The sequence below is a fragment of the Poecilia mexicana genome, unplaced genomic scaffold, assembly GCF_051168715.1.
Source record: "Poecilia mexicana isolate PSO_F unplaced genomic scaffold, ASM5116871v1 scaffold_17, whole genome shotgun sequence".
NCBI lineage: Eukaryota > Metazoa > Chordata > Actinopteri > Cyprinodontiformes > Poeciliidae > Poecilia > Poecilia mexicana.
The window spans coordinates 26,486,087-26,508,295 of NW_028263386.1; the positions used below are offsets into that span (position 1 = coordinate 26,486,087).

At 42.5% G+C, this 22,209-nt stretch overlaps 1 protein-coding gene across 1 annotated transcript in view; it reads right to left on the bottom strand.

The window, feature by feature from the left end:
• Positions 1 to 1,118: 1,118 nt before the first annotated feature.
• The window catches only part of apoltp (apolipoprotein lipid transfer particle homolog), a 65,091-nt gene continuing 44,000 nt past the window's right edge, over positions 1,119 to 22,209 (bottom strand). The window contains exons 49-73 of the mRNA XM_088014665.1: positions 22,014 to 22,187; positions 21,710 to 21,914; positions 20,785 to 20,939; positions 20,595 to 20,707; positions 19,036 to 19,117; positions 18,798 to 18,935; positions 18,469 to 18,637; positions 16,987 to 17,102; positions 16,562 to 16,708; positions 16,045 to 16,149; positions 15,842 to 15,958; positions 15,596 to 15,754; positions 15,319 to 15,480; positions 13,983 to 14,145; positions 13,709 to 13,896; positions 13,541 to 13,633; positions 12,146 to 12,350; positions 11,878 to 12,065; positions 10,905 to 11,002; positions 10,512 to 10,696; positions 8,314 to 8,513; positions 7,506 to 7,674; positions 6,276 to 6,385; positions 6,028 to 6,141; positions 1,119 to 2,011 (exon numbers count right to left, since the gene is read on the bottom strand). Coding sequence (XP_087870791.1) covers positions 1,820 to 2,011; positions 6,028 to 6,141; positions 6,276 to 6,385; positions 7,506 to 7,674; positions 8,314 to 8,513; positions 10,512 to 10,696; positions 10,905 to 11,002; positions 11,878 to 12,065; positions 12,146 to 12,350; positions 13,541 to 13,633; positions 13,709 to 13,896; positions 13,983 to 14,145; positions 15,319 to 15,480; positions 15,596 to 15,754; positions 15,842 to 15,958; positions 16,045 to 16,149; positions 16,562 to 16,708; positions 16,987 to 17,102; positions 18,469 to 18,637; positions 18,798 to 18,935; positions 19,036 to 19,117; positions 20,595 to 20,707; positions 20,785 to 20,939; positions 21,710 to 21,914; positions 22,014 to 22,187 — 3,747 coding nt within the window. The 3' untranslated portion in view covers positions 1,119 to 1,819. The remainder of the gene's footprint in view (positions 2,012 to 6,027; positions 6,142 to 6,275; positions 6,386 to 7,505; positions 7,675 to 8,313; positions 8,514 to 10,511; positions 10,697 to 10,904; positions 11,003 to 11,877; positions 12,066 to 12,145; positions 12,351 to 13,540; positions 13,634 to 13,708; positions 13,897 to 13,982; positions 14,146 to 15,318; positions 15,481 to 15,595; positions 15,755 to 15,841; positions 15,959 to 16,044; positions 16,150 to 16,561; positions 16,709 to 16,986; positions 17,103 to 18,468; positions 18,638 to 18,797; positions 18,936 to 19,035; positions 19,118 to 20,594; positions 20,708 to 20,784; positions 20,940 to 21,709; positions 21,915 to 22,013; positions 22,188 to 22,209) is intronic.

Genomic DNA, 22,209 nt, shown 5'->3' on the forward strand with positions numbered 1-22,209 from the left:
TTTGGGAAAATCCTGTGTGTCATTCAAGATGGAGAATTCTGTCTAAGATCCCCTTCAGGTCTCGTCGTCGCCATCATGAACGTCACGACAGCAATCCAAAACTTCTGGCATTTTCAGTAGCAGGCCTGATACTTCCAGTGCCCCAAAGGCATTAAATTCAACAATGGTGATTGGCCAGATATTTTTTATTCTTCCCTAGCAACCACATACAATTTGCCATTTTGCTCCAAAGCTTCCCTGATGTGAAATTGAGTCTGTTGGGGAAAATTCACAGTTGAATGACAGTCAGTTGGTGGAAATGTTGCATAAATAATTAAGATTACCTTTAGCCACACACCATTAAGGAAAATGACATTGATAATTTTTTTTAATATATATAAACTTTAGATTTTTTTTCCCTCTCCACACCCCCAATGGACCAACTGGTACTGAAAATGACTCCGTAGTAATGACATGAAGGCAAACAGCTTGTGCCCATTAGCTGCTCTGTTCCAGACCACATACTTGTACAGGTCCTGGATGGAGGGAAGGTCAGTCCTGATGACCTTTTCTGTAGAACTACCTGTTGTGTTTTGTGGATGAGCCAAACCACACAGTGATGGACCAACACAGGAGGCTGAACTTCAGGAAGTAGCCGGATTGGTCTTCCTCTGAACAGTGTCTGTGTGTGAGGACCAGGAGAAACAGGACGTGATCCACAAGAGACTGTGTTGAAGGAAAGGAGTGTGTGGGTTTTCTCTGGAAAATCATTATAGCGTAATGAGATGAAATTAAACACAATATACCTCTCTGAACTTCCACTTGGACCTGAATTGTGCCTTTTCTTTTGTGTTGGACAGCTGACTTCTCATGGGGTTTTCAATGTTCTGGAGGCTAAATCTGAACTCTGCTGCAACACTTCTGCTAAAGTTTTGAAATCAGGGAACATTTGTCTATATGAAGTGTAGAATCTTTTCTCAGAGCAGGTATGAATCTTCACCTTTGCTAGTATTAATTTACATATAAACAGTCTGGAATGTCCTGTGACGGATAACTCAGTTTTGAATCTGAATATTTAATGAAATGTCCAAAAGTATGATGTGGTGAAAGGGTCAAAATGTCACTAATGGAAAGAAAAAGATTCTCACAAGAATTTATTTTACAAAACTCTTAGCAACAGGTTTTCTGGGATGATTTAGGACAAACTTTAGCATCAAATTCAGCCAATCTTGCAGCTGCATTTATGAAACACAGATGAGGATTATGAAACTCTTCTAAATCAGAAGATTGACTTTCCTCAGACTTCACAATAATTCAGACATCGCAGTAAATTATTAATTCCCTAATCGCACCTGTTGGCTCAGTGCTTTTATGCATTTCAGTAGAAACTTCAACATGACAAGAAGAACCTGGCCAGTTATCCCACAAGTTAAATGCTAAAGCCACTTTTTTGTTAACCAATTTACCCAAAGCAGAACAATTCCAATGGCTCCAGGCAAAAATGCAAATTGAAGAAGTAAAAAAAAAAGAAAACAAGCAAAAAAATATTCCACACATTAGCCCGCCTTCAAGTTTTCTTTATGCAACTTATTTACTGCATCACGATGAACTGATTCACAAGACAGGAGGATTTTATTTCAAGTTGTTGAAAATATTCTAGAATCTTTCTTAAAGTACATTAGCAAATACAACAACACATTAAAATATGTTATTTAAATGAATAGAGAGTGAAGACAGTGGTATGTAAATATATTCATTCTGAACAGAAGTTTGCAGAGGTTAACTGCTGATCGTCCTTCAGACCTTCACTGAAACAAAAGAGAAAAAAGAAGAGCTTAATTCATTTTAAATGTATTTTAAAAGCTGAAATGGACTTCTGGGTTACTTCCATGCCGCTGTTCTTACTACACTGGCCGGGGATCTCCACTGGAATGTAATTCTGCTGGCAGAGGTGAACAAATGCCGCTGCCAACCTGCAGGGCGCTTTGGAGGAGCTCCGCCCACACACAGACAGGAACTGGGCTGGATCCACCTGAACACACACATCCCGGCAGCTAGCTGCTATTCTGGTTCCTAAACACTCAGAATTTAGCTGGCATCAGGTTAGCAGCACTTCTTTTTGTTTTTTACATTTGATCACAAAACTTCAGTTTGTTTTTTTGCAATATACTCACATAAAGCGTGAATTGATAAATGACAATTTAAAAAAAGTTCTTTAAATATAAATGCACACCGCACTTTTTAGATCTTGACACTTTTTAGATCTTGACACTTTTTACTGCAATCCCAGCTGCAAGTCTTCTCGACCAGTTTTGCACGTCTGAATGAATATTATTCAAATTGTTATATACAAATTCAAGCTAAAGGTTTCACATTTTTATTTGTAAGCAATCCAACTAAAAATGAAAACTTTTCCAGGGATTTACATTTACTTTAACAGAGCTTCTCATGCAGTCATGCAAAGACTTTTTTTAATCCTAACTAGGCCTGTCACGATAACAAATTTTGCTGAGCGATTAATTGTCTAAAAAATTAGTGCGATAAACGATAATATTGTTTCAAGACCTTTTGACACTGATTTAATGGAAATGACGTAATAATGCATGCTATTTCCTGCCATAGATAGATACATTTTATGGTAACACTTTATTTGAAGTGGGGTGAATAAGACTATCATGACACTTTCATAAACATGACGTAACATCTGTCATGAACATGAATAAGCCTTCATGAATGTGTATGACTGTCATAAAGCGTCATTCGGTAAATTATGACACTTTTAATACAAAGTTGACATTATTCAAAATGTCTTTGTTATGACAACTTGACATTAACCAAGAAATCATTACTGTTTAAACTTTACCTGTAATAACATAAAGTTACCTAATTTTTAAAGTGCAATCAGTAATACTTTTAGAACAAATATATATCAGTAATTATTTTTTGGTTAATGTCAAGTTGTCATAACAAAGACATTTTGAATAATGTCAACATTGTATTAAAAGTGTCATAATTTACCGAATGACACTTTATGACAACAGTCATAAATATTCATGAAGGCTTATTCATGTTCATGACAGGTGTTATGTCATGTTTATGACAGTGTCATGTCAGTCTTATTCAACCCCCTTCAAATAAAGTGTTACCTATTTTATTTTCAAAAGAACACAACACTGGAACTGATAATCTAAATAAACAAAACCAAAAACAAAAATAAAATGGATTCTCAGTCTCCATTAACAAAAAACGTACTTGAATAAAAACTAAACAACATAAAGCCAAAGTGAAAATAAATACGGCATTCAACCAAAAGAGTACAGATTATGAAGTCTGTATACTATAATGCCCTTCAGTAATCACTAGATTTAAATAGAGAAGATGGGCACATCCAACTACTTGATGCAATAGTTCATACTACACTGGGTTTTTTTGCTCCTATTTTCTTAGAACGTTGGCCAATCTAAGATTGTCGCTGGTGATTTCGTAACCGATCATCCTGTAGTGTATGGTGTGTTACGGTAGACCGGGTCTACTCTGAGCTTCTCACCCTATCTCTAAGGGAGAGCCCAGCCACCCTGCAGAGGAAACCCATTTCGGCCGCTTGTATCCATGATCTCGTTCTTTCGGTCATGACCAAAGCTCATGACCATAGATGAGGGTGGGAACGTAGATCGACCGGTAAATCAAGAGCTTCGCTTTTTGACTCAGCTCTCTCTTCACCACGACGGACCGGTACAATGCCCGCTTCACAGCAGATGCTGCCCCAATCCGCCTGTCGATCTCCCGCTCCGTTCTTCCCTCATTCATGAACAAGATTCCCAGATACTTAAACTCCTCCACTTGAGGCAAGACGACCCCCCTGACCCGGAGAAGGCACTCTACCCTTTTCCGGCTCAAGACCATGGCCTCAGATTTGGAGGCACTGATCCTCATCTCAGCCGCTTCACACTCGGCCGCGAACTGCTCCAGCAAGAGCTGTAGATCACGATCTGATGAAGCCAACAGGACCACATCATCTGCAAAAAGCAGAGATGCGATCCTAAGGCCACCAAAACGGATCTCCTCAACACCTCGGCTGCACCTAGAAATTCTGTCCATGAAAGTAATGAACAGAATCGGTGATAAAGGGCAGCCTTGGGGGAGTCCAACTCTCACCGGAAACGGACCCGACTTACTGCCGGCAATGCGGACCAGACTCCGACACCGGTCATACAGGGACCTGATAGCCCGTATCAAAGGGCCCGGTACCCCATACTCCCAGAGAACCCCCCACAAAGTCCCCTTAGGGACACGTTTGAACGCCTTCTCCAAGTCCACAAAACACATGTAGACTGGTTGGGTGAACTCCCATGCAACCTCCAGGACCCTGCTGAGGGTGTAGAGCTGGTCCAGTGCTCCACGACCAAGACGAAAACCACACTGCTCTTCCTGAATCCGAGGTTTGACTATCCGACGGACCCTCCTCTCCAGGACCCCTGAATAGAGCTTACCAGGGAGGCTTAAGAGTGTGACCCCTCTGTAATTGGAGTACACCCTCATGTCCCCTTTTTTGAACAGGGGGACCACTACCCCAGTCTGCCAATCCAGGGGAACTGCCCCCGATGCCCATGCAATATTGCAGAGTCACGTGAGCTAACACAACCCTACAACATCCAGAGCCTTAAGAAACTCCGGGCGGATCTCATCCACCCCAGGGGGCCTGCCACCGAGGAGCTTTTTGACCACCTCATCCCCAGAGATTGGAGAATCCAACCCAGAGTCCCCAGGTTCAGTTTCCTCAACAGAAGGCATGTTGGTGGGATTGAGGAGGTCTTCGAAGTATTCTGCCCACCGGCCCAAAACGTCCCGAGTTGAGGTCAGCAGCACACCATCCCCACTATAAACAGTGTCGGTGCTGTACTGCACCGACACTATAAACAGTGTCGGTGCTGTACTGCTTCCCCCTCCTGAGACGCCGGATGGTGGACCAGAATCACCTCGAAGCCGTGCGGAAGTCTTTCTCCATGGCCTCTCCAAACTCCTCCCACGCCTGAGTTTTTGCCTCAGCGACCACCCGAGCCACATGCCGCTTCGCCCACTGGTACCCATCAGCTGCTTCTGTTTCTCAGAAGCAGCTGATCATCTGGCGGAGTCAAGGGGAGTCCGCCAGATGTTCCCAGCAGACCCTCACTACACATTTGGGCCTGCCAGGTCTGACCGGCTTCCTCCCCCACCACCGGAACCAACTCACCACCAGGTAGTGGTCAGTGGACAGCTCCGCACCTCTCTTCACCCGAGTGTCCAACACATACGGCCGCAGATCCGATGAAACGATGACAAAATCGATCATCGGCCTAGGGTGTCCTGGTGCCAAGAGCACATATAGACACCCTTATGCCTGAACATGGTATTTGTGATAGACAATCCGTGACGAGCACAGAAGTCCAACAACAGAACACCACTTGAGTTCAGATCAGGGAGGCCGTTCCTCCCAACCACGCCCCTCCAGGTCTCACTGTCATTGCCCACGTGAGCGTTGAAGTCCCCCAGTAGAACAAGGGAGTCCCCAGGAGGGGCACTCTCCAGTACCCCCTCTAAGGACTCCAAGAAGGGTGGGTAATCTGAACTGCTGTTCGGCCCATAAGCACAGACAACAGTCAGAACCCATCCCCCCACCCGTAGGCGGAGGGAGGCTACCCTCTCGTTCACCGGGGTAAACCCCAACGTGCAGGCGCCGAGATGGGGGGCAACAAGTTTTTAGTTACATTGGGTTTTTAGTTAAATTATAAAAATTCTGCTCCTGTTCGGATCTTATGGTCACGTAAAGAATATCTCAACAAAATCTCACCTGAAAAGGAGAAAAACAGATTTTTTTTGGATAATTTATCTGCTGTTTCTTGCCATGGAATTCAATCCAATTTTAGAAAAATCTACTTGAGATGTTCTGCCAGACAAATCTCCTCACATAGTGCTTTTTTTTATTTTTTTTTAAATCAGCTTGAATTTCTTTATCTCCAACAAGCTAAAAAGTAGCTGAGGAATACTAGAAGTATTTTCCTCTTAACTTACCACCCTGAAACAGGAACTGAGAGGCGAATCTGCGGAAGAGAAGAAGGAAGCGCAGCTCGCCGGGCTCACCACTGCTGTGGAAACTTCTGTGGATTTACTGCACTTTGGCTCCAGCTGCAGATGCAGACAGATGGGACCAGTGAAAGACAAACACGCTCAGATAAGCTCCACTCCACCAAAGCAAACATTTATGACATTCAGACATTTATGGAGGGGAAAAAAAGTTTAAATGGCACTGCTGATCCGACCTCCCAACTGTGGAAAAACTCCTCCAGAGTCTTCGCCTGAGATCCGTCACGCAAAGAGAAATCGTTGCCTGCGTCGTTATCGTTGGTCCCCAGCAGACCAGTGGATGTGCCTGAGTAGGGAAACGAGTCGAAGCAGAAAACGTTCCTTTACGTTTACCGTGGAAATCACATGTTTATGTACGGCTCATAAGTTTATGTACGCCGGCGGAATTTCTGAAGTTTTGGACGTTTTTCAGAGAATGTGACTGATAACGCAAAAACTATTTCCACTCATGCTCAGGGTTTTAATTGAGTCATTTTTTGTCAAACAAATGGGCTTACTCTTTGTAAATCACAAAAAAACAAAAATAAATAAAATAAAATAAATCATAAAAATTAATAAGCTAAAAACATTTTGACAAAAACTCTCAAAATCACCCTGATCAAAAGTTTACGTACGCTGGTGATTTTTGCCTTTAATCAAGGTTATTATGATTTTTGTTGGACAATAAATGGCTTCAGCTAACCACAGACCATGAGTGAAAATATTTTTTTGTGTTCTCAGCCATATTTTATGAAAAACTGAATAAAAAAAAAGAAAAATCTGAAATTCCACCAGTGAGCACAATGATACCCTGTCAAAAAAACATCTTACTGTCTGACATTAAATCAGACAAATTTCCATCTTTAAGTCTTATAATTATTTATATCTATTTGCTAAATGTCAGAATAGAGGACATGTTTTTCTGTTTCTTTATGTAGAAGTTTTCATACACTAAGATTACATGTTTTTATTTTTTTTATACAATTTATGAAAACCAGGATAATGATGTCATGGATTTATAGGCTTCTGATAGGTTAACTGACAAATCCACCCAAGCGGAGGCTCAGGTGGATTTTAACACCTAAAACACATTCATGTGACATCATGGGAAGAAAATCTAAAGAAATCAGCAAAGAGGTCATGAGGTCATGAAGAAAAACGATAACCTCTTTTAGTCTCCTTCATTTCTGGGTTTTGATTTCCTGATGCTCATGAGCATGAGGTCACACCGTCCAGAAAGGAAACCGGTTCTGTGTCCCCAAATTTGACTCTTTGGTCATGAGATTCTCTCCTTGTCCTGGTGTTAAATAATGTCAGTAATAATAACTGATGTAAAGAGAAAATTTAATTTGTTTTAATGTCACACTGTGAGTAAAAACTTGACTTTTTTAAAACAATAAATGTAAAAATCAGGTTTCGGCTCCTACCATGTAACCATCCATCCAGGGTGAAGCTGCACAGCTCCAGCTGCAGGTCACATGACACCGACTGTCCCTTCTGATTGGACACCTGTACATTGTTTGAGCCTTTTTTCACAGTCAGCCCACGGCTACTGAGGGGTCCATGTGGGACGGCGTTCTTACAGTCAGCTTTCACCTGAGACACAGAGAGAGACTGTAACCGTCTGCATCATCATTCACTTACAGTGCCTATAAAAAGATTCACCCCCTTTGGGTGTTTTATACTGTTTTTGCTTTTGCAAATCAATCAACATCAACAAAATTTCGCTTTTTTTGACAAAACAGAAAAACAATCTTTAATGTCGAAATGAAGAATAGTTTATATAAAACAATTTAAAAAATATTTAGCATAAAATAAGTGACTGCATAAATATTCACCCCATTTTAAAATGAATGACCTAATTTAACAGAGGTCTGGTCAATCAGTGCTAATAGTCTCATAATGACTGAGACTCCGTGAAGTGGATCTGATGAGACCGAAATGGAGCTTTAAGGCCGTCAGACAAGATTTTGTTTGGAACACAAACACACCATCCCTACTGTGGAGCATGGTGGTGGCAGCATCATGCTGTGGGGACGCAAAATGAACTACAGCTTTGATTTTCCAGCAAGTCAACAACCATGGAGTGGCCTAGTCAAATCTATGATTGCATCCAAAGGTGTGTTTTACTAAATACTGACTGATAGGGGGTGAATATTTATACAATCACTTATTTCATGTTGAACTGGCAAGACATTTGAGAGGACGAGTACTTTTCACTGGCAGTACACCAACCTGGCCGGTGTGCTGAATGTGGACGCTGCTGTTGTCCATGTGTATCAGCAGGGAGCTCTGAGCGTTGGCGTCCAGCAGCAGCGTGAAGGACGGCTCGGTGCGGACGTCCTGGGCGAGGAGCAGCGGACAGGAAACAGGAAGTTGATACAGAAGCCCGTCAAACGTCACCACAAACTGATCAGCCACCAGCAGCGCTTGGTCTTTAGGAACACAGGGAGAGGAGAGGCAAACACATTACAGGCGACCTGTGATGTTTCATTCAGCAGGTTAAGATAGTTCTATAACAAAACGTGTTCATTACATTTTTTTGCACAAATTCATTCTTAGATAATGAGATTTTAGTCTGCTCAGTTCTGTCTATTTTCATCTCCTTTCAGAATGACATGTTTTAGGGCTCTGTCACTTTAAATCCAAATAAACTGCTGCTGGCCACGCCCCCGAACTCAACGTTTACACACACACTTTAAAATGGCTGCAGTTATACAACCGTACATCTATGAAAAGCAGAAGTGGAGCCTCCTGCACATCCAACAAGAATGCAGGAAGTGGTTTGCTAGATGGACAGTCAACAACAAAACACTTGTCTTTTCCAGTAGCCATTATGGAGCGCATACAGTGGTAAAACAGGCTGACCAAATGTGGAGGAGCTCTGCTGAGGCTGCTAAGTAACGCACTGATTTATGATGTTACATTCTGGAGGTTTTTGAAATGGCTCATTTTCCAGACACCTAAAAACATTACTGCCCAAAATCAGCTGGTGTTTTGGCTCCTGCTCTTTACTTTAAGCCGGTGTATTCCAATTGTTTTATGGTTCTTTGTTTGCTGCTTTCTTCGGGAGAATTATGAAGAATGTAACCACAGAAACCGCTGCACAGTGAAGCAGTGACAGTTGCTTATTTTACATTTTTAATCCAATATTTGTCGCTATTTCTCCAGCGGAAGTGTCTCATTTAGATTTTCAAAACAAGAGCTCATTACTGGAAGCATGCAGTTTATATTGCTGGTAACTTGAGATTTAAATCATAGAATTGTAATCTGATTACCAACCTTGCTTACTTTAGTTAAGAAACAACTGGTGGTAGTTTAAGTTCATTCGTAGAAGTTGATTTATTCTTTTTTTTGTGTGTGTGTCTATTATTGTTCCTTTTAGTAAAGAACATTTATTTTAGTACAATAAGGTACTGAAGCAGATCAGCCTGACAGTTCTTTGTTCCACACACACTCTGGACGCCGTCAACAGGTGTTCTGGCAGGAACTGCAGTATGAATCAGTGACACCACCCTGAAATTAGTGTTTCCAGTAAGAACAGTGTTCCCTCCCCTTCACTTGGCTATGTTTGAAGAAAAACAAAACAAAACAAAACAAACAAAAAAAAAAACTAATTTGATAACTGTTATGGATTCCAGCTTTGTAGAAAGCAGGCCCCTGAGCCTGCAGAGATGTGTTTTATTGGATGTGAAGCGTTTCCATCAGCAGATGTGTTTTGTCAACAGAGAAAGGAGTCGGCGTGTGATTTACAGCCGCTCCTCTCTTTCTGACCGGACAGGTTTGCCAATGCTGAACTCCACTGAGCCACGGTCCGAACATTCTGAAAGTCCAAAACACATGTTCCTGTAATGGCTTCAGCGTGAACAAGAACGATACAAGGAACTCAGAAATCTGTTTTGTCAGATAAAAACTTTGATGCGCAAACATAGCGGAGGAACCGGAAATGCTTGCCTTTTAAATTGAGAGGACACAAATTACCTGTAAAAGTATTCAGAGCCAAGCCGGCTTCTTAAGCTGGGTCTGATTTTTAACAAAGTTTCTCCATTATGTGACTCTTCAACCACAACAATGACAGAGTGTTTACTGAAATGGTTCCAGTGAAACTAAAAGTCTTAAAACATTGTCTGTTACTGCAGCAGCTCAACAGGTACATGGATATTAAAACATGGTTTAAATAATTACAAATTTCTGATAATTACTGAGTCAGTAAGTAACATATCTAAGTAAATTCAGATAAGGTGTAGGATTAAATAAGAACACTTTGTTATGCACATATAAGGTGTTTATGTGTGTGTTTTTTCCCCCTTGTTTTTGAAGGCCTGTTTGAATTAAATAAATCAAATCAAAAACTCCTCTCATGTTTCATGTAAACATAACTTTACAACAGGTTTGATATGAACACGTTGAATCTCAACCCTCGAGCAGCTTACGTCTGAACGGGCTGTCCATGATTCTCCTCTTGAGGCGATAAAGCTCAGCTGCAGGTCTGACGGAGGCGAGGGCCCTCAGGGGCCCCAGGAGCCACTCCTCCAGCACGGTTTCCAGCAGCCCGCCCTCAGCGGCCCTCGACAGGTTGAGATTCAGCAGCGGCACCGACACAGCGACCACACAGTCTCTGCAAAGAAATGACCTCGTGAACCGTCCCCTGGATTAAAGTGGCCAACTTGTTGTCTTTATTTGGCCCATCATTTCAACCGACTGAGGTCAGCCAGGACTTATTCTGAGAGAAAAAGGAGGGATACATTCCACCTCTCACACGGTCACACAGCTTCATAAAATCAGGAGCCAACGAAGGTTTAAGGTGAGCCTGAGTTATGCAGTACCTGCGGCTGAATGTGTAGAGAGAAGCCAGTCGTTTCCTGAGTCCAGACAGAGCCGTGGCCAGTCTGGCCTCGGCCCAGTGGGAGCTCTGCTGGCCCGCCTGGACCAAACACTCAGTTACTACACAGTACTCACGGTGTTTACATGTTTTCATTGACTTTTAGGACAAACATTAAAGTAGTGCCATTTTATAGCACAAATAAGAACACCAACACTAATAAATTTTAATTTTGTACAGAACACACCACTGAACTGCAAAAACACAAAATCTTACCAAGCACCTTTGGTCTAGTTTCTAGTCCAAATATCTTAGCACACTTGAAATGAGACAAAACTAATTTAAAAGTAACTTGGTTGCTCTTGTTTTAAGTAAATAATTCCTTAATACTCATGAGAAAGTTCTCCATTGGCTGATTATTCAACTGATAAAACATTTTCCATTTTTGTAAGTCAATTTATCTACCAATGGAACTAGAATTTTCTCATCAATATTAAAGAGATATTTAGTTACAATAAGTGTCAATATTTTGCTACAAAGTTACTTTTAAGTTAGATTGTCTTATTTCAAGTGCATTAAGATATTTTCTTAGACCAAAATGACTTGGTAAGATTTTGTGTTTTTGCAGGGTGGAACTGGAAGAAAATTTAAATATCCAAATTAAACCCAGCAACCAAAAACAATAACTAAAATAAAAATAATAATAATAAAAAAACACACACACAGCCAAAACCATAAATAAAATGGATCATGACGCCTGGAAACAAAATTATCCTCCTGAAATATGAGAATGCAAACTATCAAGCTCATTTTAATTCAGATTAATTGATTGCTTCCTGCAACAACCCAAAAACACAAAGACATGGCCTGGCAATGAGGAAACCTTTAAACTCCAAACTTTAGGAGGCAAAAATGTTTCTGCTTTCAAACAGACAAAACTGACAGTGGAAAAAAAACAGAGGTTGCCGTTTCCTCACCACGTCCAGAGCAGCTGTGAGGGCCGAGGCTCCTGCTGCTGCCAGGGCTCTGAGGTGAGGGTTCTCCAGCTCAGCAGGCAGGACGTCCAGCAGCCTGCCGGTCCACATCCCAACAGCCTCCCTCCATGCTGCCTCCAGCCTCTGGCCCTTCACGTCCTGGTACACACCAGCCAGAGTCGCCAGAGGCCCTGGACAGTAAGTTCAGACACTGCGCTGATGACGTCTTCCTGGCAGTAAGAGGAAGAACTCCGACACTGGAGACACTCACTCCGCAGCTCCTGCTGTCCCTGCAGCGAGGCTTGCTGGAGCCGACCCAGCAGGTCAGGCAGGCTGCTGGTCAGCGCACGGCGCAGGGAGCTGCTGAGCCACAGGAACAGCAGCCCTCTGGAGTCCTGGCCCAGCAGGCCCTCGCCATGCTGGGAGGCGAGCAGAGGGACGGAGCTCCAGTCCTGCAGCAGCTGCATGTCTGCAGGCTGGGGGACAGGAAGCACAGAGTTAATCGCCAACACCTGCAGGTCCAGCATGACGTTACCGGGGAAACATTAAAGTTGCACTATGTAACTTTTAGAAAAAATAATGTGTTTCATACATATTTGTTAAAGAAGCAGTATGATTTCAAGGCACATTGTACAATTTTATAGCACAATTAAGTAACTATGCTACCTTTGAGAAATTGAGCCTCTCTCTCTTTAAAAGCTCTATTTCTTTTTACTTTATTTATTTTTATCTTTAACAAGGTTTTTACCAGCGTTGCGTTGAGAAGTAGCCCCTATAAAGAGTTCAGTAGATGTGCAGTTCCTCCAGGTATTTGCTATTTGTTACTAGCTAGTCTGAAGGAGCGGTATGGGGAGTCGCGGGGGATGTGTGCTACATGAGGCTCTAGATAGCTTTAAAGCTAGAGCTCCAAGGAGGAGCTGCGTCTCAAAGGCGGAGTTAGGTCCACCCAGGGATTTTGAACTTATGAATGGTTGCCATGGAGATTCAAGGATTTCTCAAACACAAATGTAAGAATCAAAGCAACACTCTAGGTATGTTTTTGTTGAGGGAATAACATTACAATATAATGTAAAGATAAAAAAGGTTGATTTTACATAATTCTGTCCCTTTAGTATAATCACTATGTCTCAAAATAATCTGTGGAAAAAAAACAACAACATCAAGCTCCTCTGGATTCTCCCAGTAGTCATACGGCCAGCTTCAAAAATACATCACTTCCTGGTCAGAGACAATCAATCAGAGTCAGGAGGAGGGTCTTAGTGCTGTCAATCAAGCTTGTGTACGTGCTGCTCACAGCCTCCCTCTTGCTCTCTGCTGCACCACAACTGATTCACCACAGCAAAACCTGCCGTGACTGCTAAGGCTAGTTACCATGGTCACCGATGACGGAGGATAAACAGTTTTCCTGGAACAGCAAGTTGTTTCTCCACCATTAGCGCATTTAGCAGTGCTAAGGCCCTCCTCTTGGCTCTGATTGGTTGTTTTTGAGCGGTGCATTCCTGCTGGTGGTAGGACCAGAGGAAGAAGCCAGAGGAGCTTGATTCTTTCACAGATTGTCTGTCTCATATTTCTCTGTCATGACCTGGGGACACTTTTAACTAATATGTAAAAAATAATACTTTTTTTTTTTTTTTAAGTGACATAGTGCAGCTTTAAGGCAGCAGACCTGTTCAGTGGTTTCTGTTAGGAGACGCTGTAACGCCTTCGTCCTCTCCAGGAGTTCCTTCTGGATCTCAGAGTTCAGGAAGTGAAACCGCTCCTATGAAACGATGAAGAGGAGCAAACACAGTGAAGCAGCTCCATACCGAGTCATATCTGAAGACGTTAGGGTTACCTCTATTGCAGTTAATCTCTCCCAGCAGCCACTAGCTGACATCATCAGCCTCTGATTGGCTGTCTTCAGCGACCAGCTTCCCAGAGTCTCAGTCTCTCTGCAGCGTTCTCTTCTCTGTACTTCGGCCTTGAAGCTGTGGTTCAGTCCTGCACACACTGCTGCACTGATGTCCTCACAGAGGCCTGGACCTGCAAAACACACACATACACACACACACGTTCATATTTACTCTTTTTAGTTTTCTGGACTCGGTTAGTGGTGAGCCTCTGTTTACCGTTCATGTAGCCTGCGGCGGTCCGGAGGCAGCGGCCCCCCAGCGTCCCGTTGACCCAGACCTGATGTCTGCGGTCCAGTGTGGCGTGAACCTGGAGGCCGGCCCCATGGGGCCCTGACATGCCGCTGCTGCCTAGCAACAAGCTCCAGTTGCCCACCACTGACTGGAAAGTGAAAAAAAAACCCCCAAAAAACACCATTATAAGCAAAGAACAAAGAATAAAAATATCAGAATTGAGTTTTTAGTTCAACTTCACAAAGTTAAACTAAAAACTTTGTGAAGTTTTTAGTTTAACTAAACTAAAAACTTTAGTTAACTAAAGTTAACTAAAGTTAACTAAACTTTTGTTACATCTGCATGTAACTAAAGTTTACATGCAGATGTTTTTTACATCTGCATGTAAAAAACATGCAGATTTTTACATTTTGCTTAATGATCTGAACAATTTAGGTGTGGAAAAAGATGCACAAAACAGCCAATGTGTAGAAGTACTTTATATTGTTTAGGTAAAATGTGTTTAATTGTTCAGACGGGAGGCTGATCGGATCTGAGAACTGCGACCGTAAGAAACCGGGTCTGAATTCTGTACAACAGTTTCATTTTGTTTTCCTCCACTCCATCTGTGTGAATAACCTTTTATTTTTTCATCAGTCAATGTTTCCTTAGACGTTCGGTTTTATTGGGGGAATTCCTGCGTTCTGGTTCCAAAGAGATGGCGAATCTCACAGATTTACAAGGTGACACAAACACTCTCCAGAACCGCTGGGAGGAGTTCTGCTGAGTATTAGCAGAACTCTGCTGAGTTCTGCTGAGTATTAGCAGAACTCCTAATACTGGGAAGCTTGGCACAGCCTGGACAGCAGCTCCAGTACTTCATTTTTCAAAGCCTCATTTCTCAAAGTCATATTTTCACCACAACACGTCACCGTTTCAAACTAAATGTTTAGCAAGCAAGCTAAATATGTTAAAGATTTAATTAGCAAGGTAAATATTTTGTTCACGTGCTAAATATTTAGCTATATGTCCAAACTAAATATTTATATAGCGAGTCATTTACCTAGCAAGTTAAATATTTAGTTTACAAAATAAATGTTTAATTTGGAGCAAAACATTTAGCTTGACATAAAAATGGACAACCATTTTTATCTCTTATTGTTGCTGATTTTTGACAGTAACTTTAGAAACCACACTCCATACTCTGAAAGCATTTGGCTGCACAGGATTTTATTTAGGGCTGTCAGAGTAAAGGGAGCTGAATCCAATGGACACGATCCATTTTAGATTTTTTTGGAACCCATAAATCATTTACCAAGTAAATATTCAGCAGCATCTTTACCTCAGTGTAGAGAGAGATGTTGGTCCCCTGGGCGGTGGAGGAGTTGGTGAGGGCGAGCGTGAAATGGGACCGGAGCGGCTGACCGGTCACCGAAACGTTAGACTGACTGTAGATCAGCTCCTCTCCTGAGTTCACTCTGTGGAACCCGGACCACCAGAGAGTCTGACACACACACACCGGGTATGTGGACATCTTTAGATATTGCCGAATAATTTTAGCAAGAGGATCACTTCCTCTTCCTCGTCTAGTTTGCATGGTTACCAGTATGAGGTCTCACCGGCTGTTCAGGACAAACCCCCAGCTCCACTCTGTGCTCCAAGCGGTCCCTGAGGTTGGTCTGGACTTTGGCCAGAAGCATGTGTGAGTGACAGGGTGGGGGGGACACTCGGTCCAGATCCACGTACAGCTGGAGGCCGTGCAAACCCTCAGCACTTTTCTAGAAGAAACAAAAGAGGAACGGCTTCCATTTAAAAGCATCCTAAACTTTAACGGTTTCCCCGGTAACGGAGAAGCAGATTAGTACCTGGTACGTCATGCCCTGTCTGAAACTCTTGTTGTGCCATGTCACATCTGCAGTCTGTGAATACAGGTTTCCGCGGTAACCCATCGATACGCAGCCCTTTCCAGAAGACACGGCCATCTGCAACAACAGACATGCACTTCATGCTCCTAAAAAGCTACATCCCCCCCCTGCCCTGACCTTTGACCCCGCAGAGATCCACAGACCCGCTTGGCTGAAAGCAGAACGCACGCCCGGCCCACGCTGGAGCTGAGTTTGTTCAGGGTGAGAGAAATGTTGACTGGAACGGAACCGTCCCAGGACAAATGGGTCTGCAGAACACACACACACACACACACACACACACACACACACACACACACACACACACACACACACACACACACACAGACAGGAACAGGTTTTTCAAAGGGATTGACTGGTTTGATTCAGTACCGTGTGAAAGAAAACCACCGCAGGTGGAAATACAACAAACGTTGCAATTTTGGTCTCAATAGAACCTATTTTAATTTGCAGCATTTTTTAGATCAGAGAAAATTTGACTTTAATTCATTTTAAGCATATCGTCATTAACAGTCTGGTGAAAATAATGTTATTATTACATTTTAGACACAGAATGATTTCAAGGGCCAGAAAATGGCCCCGAGGGCCACACTTTGGATACCCCTGGTTTAGAGTATCACATCCAAATGGATGGAGTCTAATGTGGAGCTGGTAGTGTACCTGCAGTCTGCTGCTGCCCTTCCTGGGTGAGCGGAGTGACAGAGTGTGCAGAGACAGCTGGCTCAGCGCCGAGCAGAAGGGATGTTTCAGCTCCAGCTTCGTCTCGTTTGTCTCCTCAGAGTGACTCCACGACCTGAGAACGCGCACCTGCACAAAAAAACATAATAAAAAAAAGACATTTAAACTCTTTATGACATTCTGTAAGAAAGAAAAGAAAAAGAAAATGAAGTTGAAACAATTCTCCACCTCTGCATCCGGACAGAAACTGGGAGAAAAATATAGGCTTTCCATATAGACACATTATTGCCTAAAAATATATGCTTTTTGTTTATTATTTTCCCTACAGGTGCATTCCAGATAAATAAGCTTCTGTCTAAAGGTGTGGGTTTTTTTCCACTGGGTTGGGACACTTTGCTCTTTCTCACCTGCTCCAGCTGTCCCTGCCTCTTCCAGCCCAGTGAGACGCTGTCCAGTCGGCTGTGGAAGGAGCTCTCATGCACCAACTCCAGACTGCTCAAACGGGGAAGGCCGCTGACCTGGACTGATGGAAAGGACAACAAAGACACTAACAATCTGTATCCAGCTGCGTCCCACGAGTGAAGCGTGCAAATACTATCTGTAGGCAGGTACGGTTAGGACAAGGATTAGGAACAGGACACTAAACAGAACAGAGACAAAGACTGATCGAGAAAAATACAGAGCAGTCCTTTGGGAGTACACGACAATTGTTCTTCTAGAGAACAATTTGACGCATTACTGCCAAGAAAGCACAAGAGCAAACATTTAGACAGCATCCAGCTTCAGCCAGACTGGAGATGAGAGAACCTCGGAGAAACTCCGCAGAGACATGGACGCGTGCGCCGACTCTCCACACCCAAACCGGAGAACGGAGGAGGGTGAGCCAAAAACAAGACGATTGTTTCCAGAAAGGCTCACAGAAGTCTGAGCTGCCAGTGGAGTGTGACCAGACAACAAGGAAAAGCATCTGAATAGCAGTATTAATGACTAACTTAGAAAAAAAACAATAAAAAACCAACACTTTATAGAAGAGTGTCAGAATATTGTTGAAAGAAACCAAAACAAAATCTTCAATAGTCTTCAGAAAGGGAAACTCACATATTATATAGATGGAAAATATCTGAAGCCTTCATTTCTTTCTTGGTGATTATGGGTTACAGATAATAGAAAACCAAAATTCAGCATCTCAGAAAATACAAAAGTAAAAAAATAAATAAAAAATCGCAAATTAATGTTATATGAGCAGCTAATTTACTCCTGAGCCTCCAAACAGTCTCTCACTATGGACCAGCAGGACAGACGTCCACAAGACAGTCAGACACATTTCACAAAAAAACTGTCAATTCTTGAAGAAGCTGGCTGTTTACAGAATTGTATCTCCAAGAATATATATAGAAAGTTGAGTGGAAGAAAAAAGTGTAATTTCCTGTGACACTGAATTTTCGGGGCTTTTTTGCTATCTGCAAACCATAACTATCAAAATTACAAGAAATAAAGGTTTAAATAATTTGTGTGTTGTCTATTTGATGTGAATTTCAGTTTCTGAAATGAGTGACAATTTATTTATTTTTTTTATTAAAATGTCTGCACCTGTACTCTCTCCATACACTGAAAATAAGCTAAGAAAAGAAAAGAAAAAAAAATCGAGGAGCAAACATTTCATACTCCAAAACAAATACCATCAAAGGTATTGACTCAGGAGGGCTGTATACAGATTGTATTGAAAATCCATGCATCACTAACAATCATTTAGTACATTTTGTTTGTTGATCATTAAAAATTCCAATATTTTGTGACATTTGCAGTTGTATCTTCAGAAAAGCAAAAATAAAGTCTATGTTTACGGTGCACCGTGTGAGGTTATATAAAGTGTGTGTGTTGGTGTTTACCCTTCAGAGTGTGGTTGCCCGGCTCCGCGTCTGGACCCGGAGCAGACGAGTGCAGAGCAGACAGGCTGAACTGGTGGCTGCCCCACACGGTGGCCTGCTGGATCTGGTGGCGCCACCTTCTGGCCTCATACAGAGTTCTAACTGCGACTGTCCTGGGAACAGTCTGCAGCTAACACACAAACACACATACATGTTCTGTAGGAGAAGCTAATCAATATAATTCAAATAATTTTTCTTGATGATGGGCAAACTTATAAACTTATAGGACAATGCAATCTGAAGATGGAAAGATTTCCACCGAATGAACTGACACTTTATCTGAGTGGTACCTGAGGGAAGGAGTGTCTGACCTCCGCAGTCTGCCTGTAGCCATCCTCCATGGCCGCCAGCTCCCCCAGAGCCCACAGCTTCCTCCTGCCTGACAACACCTCCACCAGCGCTGCCACGTTGGACCGGGACTGGTTCAACTGGGACGGGAATGAGAATCTTAAGAGGCAGGCAACTCTACTTCAAATGTAAAAATATGGAAGTGGGACCCTCCGCCTGGCTGAAAAGGAGTTAACCCACCTGAGAACGGAGGTGGAGCTGGGGGGGCAGGTATGGCAGCAGCTGGGGGGCGCTGTGGACCACATTCACCATCAGCTCCTTGCTAGACATCACAACAAAGGTCAGCTATGGGTATTCTTATTAGTATTTCACATTACATTTAGATCACCTGACATTTTTTCTAGTTTTTTTTTTTGTTTGTTAAATTTGAATGCTTTGGCCTCCAGCTCATAGAAATGTGTTTCCTTTAATTTGGGATGTTGTGGTACACAAGTAATTTAGTCAAACAAGTGTTGACTTTATTCTAAACAGATGACATCAACAGGTGGTTGTGATCAAGATTTGGCAGAAAGCTGTGTCCTTGAAAAAGTGAGTGGAAGGGAGCAAAGATCCTCCTTTTGTCTACAGCAGTTGGAAGATGTTTGGACATCACTCCCTCCAAGCAGGAAACTGATTTTGGAGCAGACTGGCGGCTCTAATCTGAACGCAATGGAGAATGAAATGAACACACAAAAAACAGCAACACCTTCCTGTAGTTGTGTAATTTAAAACATATCCTCAGAGAAAAAGGGACTTAAAATGGCAGAAGAAGAAACATGCTGCAAAAACAATTCAAAACTCGTGTTTTAAACTTTGTTGCAAAACCTGAAAATAGGAGGATTTATGGGGAATGGTACATGAAATGCCTGTCGGGAGGTTAATTTCTAAAGGAAACCTGATGCAGGTTTGTTGTGTATCAACCAAAATATCAGCTGTGATCAGAATCAGACGATTTTATGTTCGTAGGCTGTGATCTGTGAAAAATCTGATCGGTAACTGCACCATAAAACAGAGCTGCCAGGTCATGCTGAAAACAATCTTCAGTGTGGAGGTTTTTAGTGAGTGGAGAAGACTCGGTTAGCCGTCTTCAGTATCGGTGAGCTGCTTTGTGGTTTATTTAAGTCAGAAGAAGCACAATCGCACGTCCCAGATGATTTGCACCTGCGATTACAACAAGCAACAAAACAGAGCTTGAAGATGTTAAATAAAAGCTAAAAACTGCAGAAGTTACACTGCTTATCCAAATTATACTCTAAAATTAAAACCAGTATAATCTTCATTAAGATAATAAGCCTGGTTTACTTCGGGTTTGGGCGTGTCTTACTATGGGGCACTCTCTGGAGTTGTGCGTTTTCAATATACAAAATATATCTTTAGAAATATACTGAGTGATATGTGTGTGCCTTTAGGACTGTCACTGCTATTTATTGTTGAATGTTTATTACTATTATTTACTTATTTTTAATTTTTGTTGTGTGCTATGCTGGGAAAAACAAGACCCCCGCCCCCACACTTCAGGGATCAATAAAATATTATCTCATCCTATATAATTAAAGTCAGATCCATCACAGTGCCTATGGGCTTTGCCGGGTCAGGGTGGATTTTTTTAAGCCTAATCTAAACTCTAATTTTAGGCCATTTTTTGAAAAATAAAAAATGGCCTAAGGAAAAAAAATATTTTGTTTTTTATTTACAGTTTTTAAAGAGAAATCAGCTGGTGATTGAAAATCAGCTATAAAATCTTTGAGCAGTATCAGCACCTGGGAGTGGAGGTGTGTCCTTGGACAATGAGTGCGAATGAAGAGCTGAGCTCAGGGTTGACGGCCATGGAGCCCCTCAGCAGGGACTCCGTCAGTCTCCCCCAGCCCTCCACCTGAAACCAGTCAGAGGACGTTAGTAGAGAGGAGCAGCGCTGTGGGAACTTCCTTCTACATGCTGACCTCATTACACCTGGAAGGCAGGGCTAGCTTCTCCTCGCTCAGTGTGCCTCAGTGTGAACCGGGCCTCCTTGGTACCGCCACGCGTTCCCCAGCCCCCGGCCTCCCCTGCCAGCCGGAACCTCCAGTTCTGGCGGTGAAAGTCTAATGATGCGCTTCTTAAAGGACCTGAAGACGGTTGCAAAACACAACGTTAGTTAGTGCAATGCATCTAGGGATTTTTTTCTGGCACTGAATTAATGAAAATGAAAATACAGATTATTAATGGTCTTTGTGTTTTTTTGCTTGGAAAGAGTAGTCAAAATTAGCGATACAACAGTGACATCTGCTGGTCAAACTGTATTATTGCATTTTGCAGGTAGAGACAATAAAGCAAGAAATTTGCAGAAGTTTCAATTATTAGTGTATAAAAGAAAAGGATAAATTAATACCTTAAAACAAAGAGGGTCAAAATCATTTTCATTTCAGATCACACCAAGATGAAACTCAGAAAATGTCCAAAAGCTGAAAATTTAGATTTTTAAAACTCAGAAATTTCCATGTTTTTTTTTCTAGAAAATTCCTGAGATTAATCTAAAAATTTCAGAGATTTTTGGCTGAAATGTACTCCTTTTATAAATCTATGATGGCTCTAATATGCTGTCGTGCAAAACTTCTGAGCACAGAAAATGTTTTTCTGTGGTGCAAATATATATATTACTACGCTGTGACCCAATCAGTCAACATGCCAAACATTTCCTGAGATGCAGGCCGGGGGTACAGGACAAAGGGAGTGAGCAAATTTCCTGAGGTGACCTATGATCCTGTGAGAACTGGCTCCAGTTCTGGTTAATAATACTTTTGGTTGCCTGCATCCTTTTCCCTCAGAGAAAACAGAAATGAAACTAATTTTTAAACCTAGTCAAATTTGAAGAAGTGAAATGACACGATGTCTTGACCTTTGAACTGTACAGTTAGGACAGCGTCCAGCTTGTGTTGTGTCCGTGTTTGATTGAGAGCAGCAGGAGAGAATGAGAGGAGCCCAGCCAGGCGACCGGCAGCTCCGCTGACATTCAGCCCGGACGTGAGCAGCTTGCATCCGTCCACACTGAGCTCAGCCCTGGACTGGAGCTCAGACAACGCTCCCTTCATGGAGCAAAGGCCCTGGGAGAGTAAACACAAATACATTTTCAGACCAACACGTCTGCTGCTTATCACTATTAATAATAATTGGCAATAAAAGCATGTCAACACAAAGCGTACCGATATTCTCAGGGGCAGGCCTCGGCGGTGAAGCCATGACGAACCGTGCCACAGGGTTCCTCTCACTTCTTTGAGTTCAGGAATCGTCTTCAGCTGCAGTCTGAGTCCTGACTGATGAGCTCCACACTGAGACTCCAGGCTTAGGATCCGACCTTCAGCAGAACCAAGTTCTACCTGAAACACACAACCCGAGCTC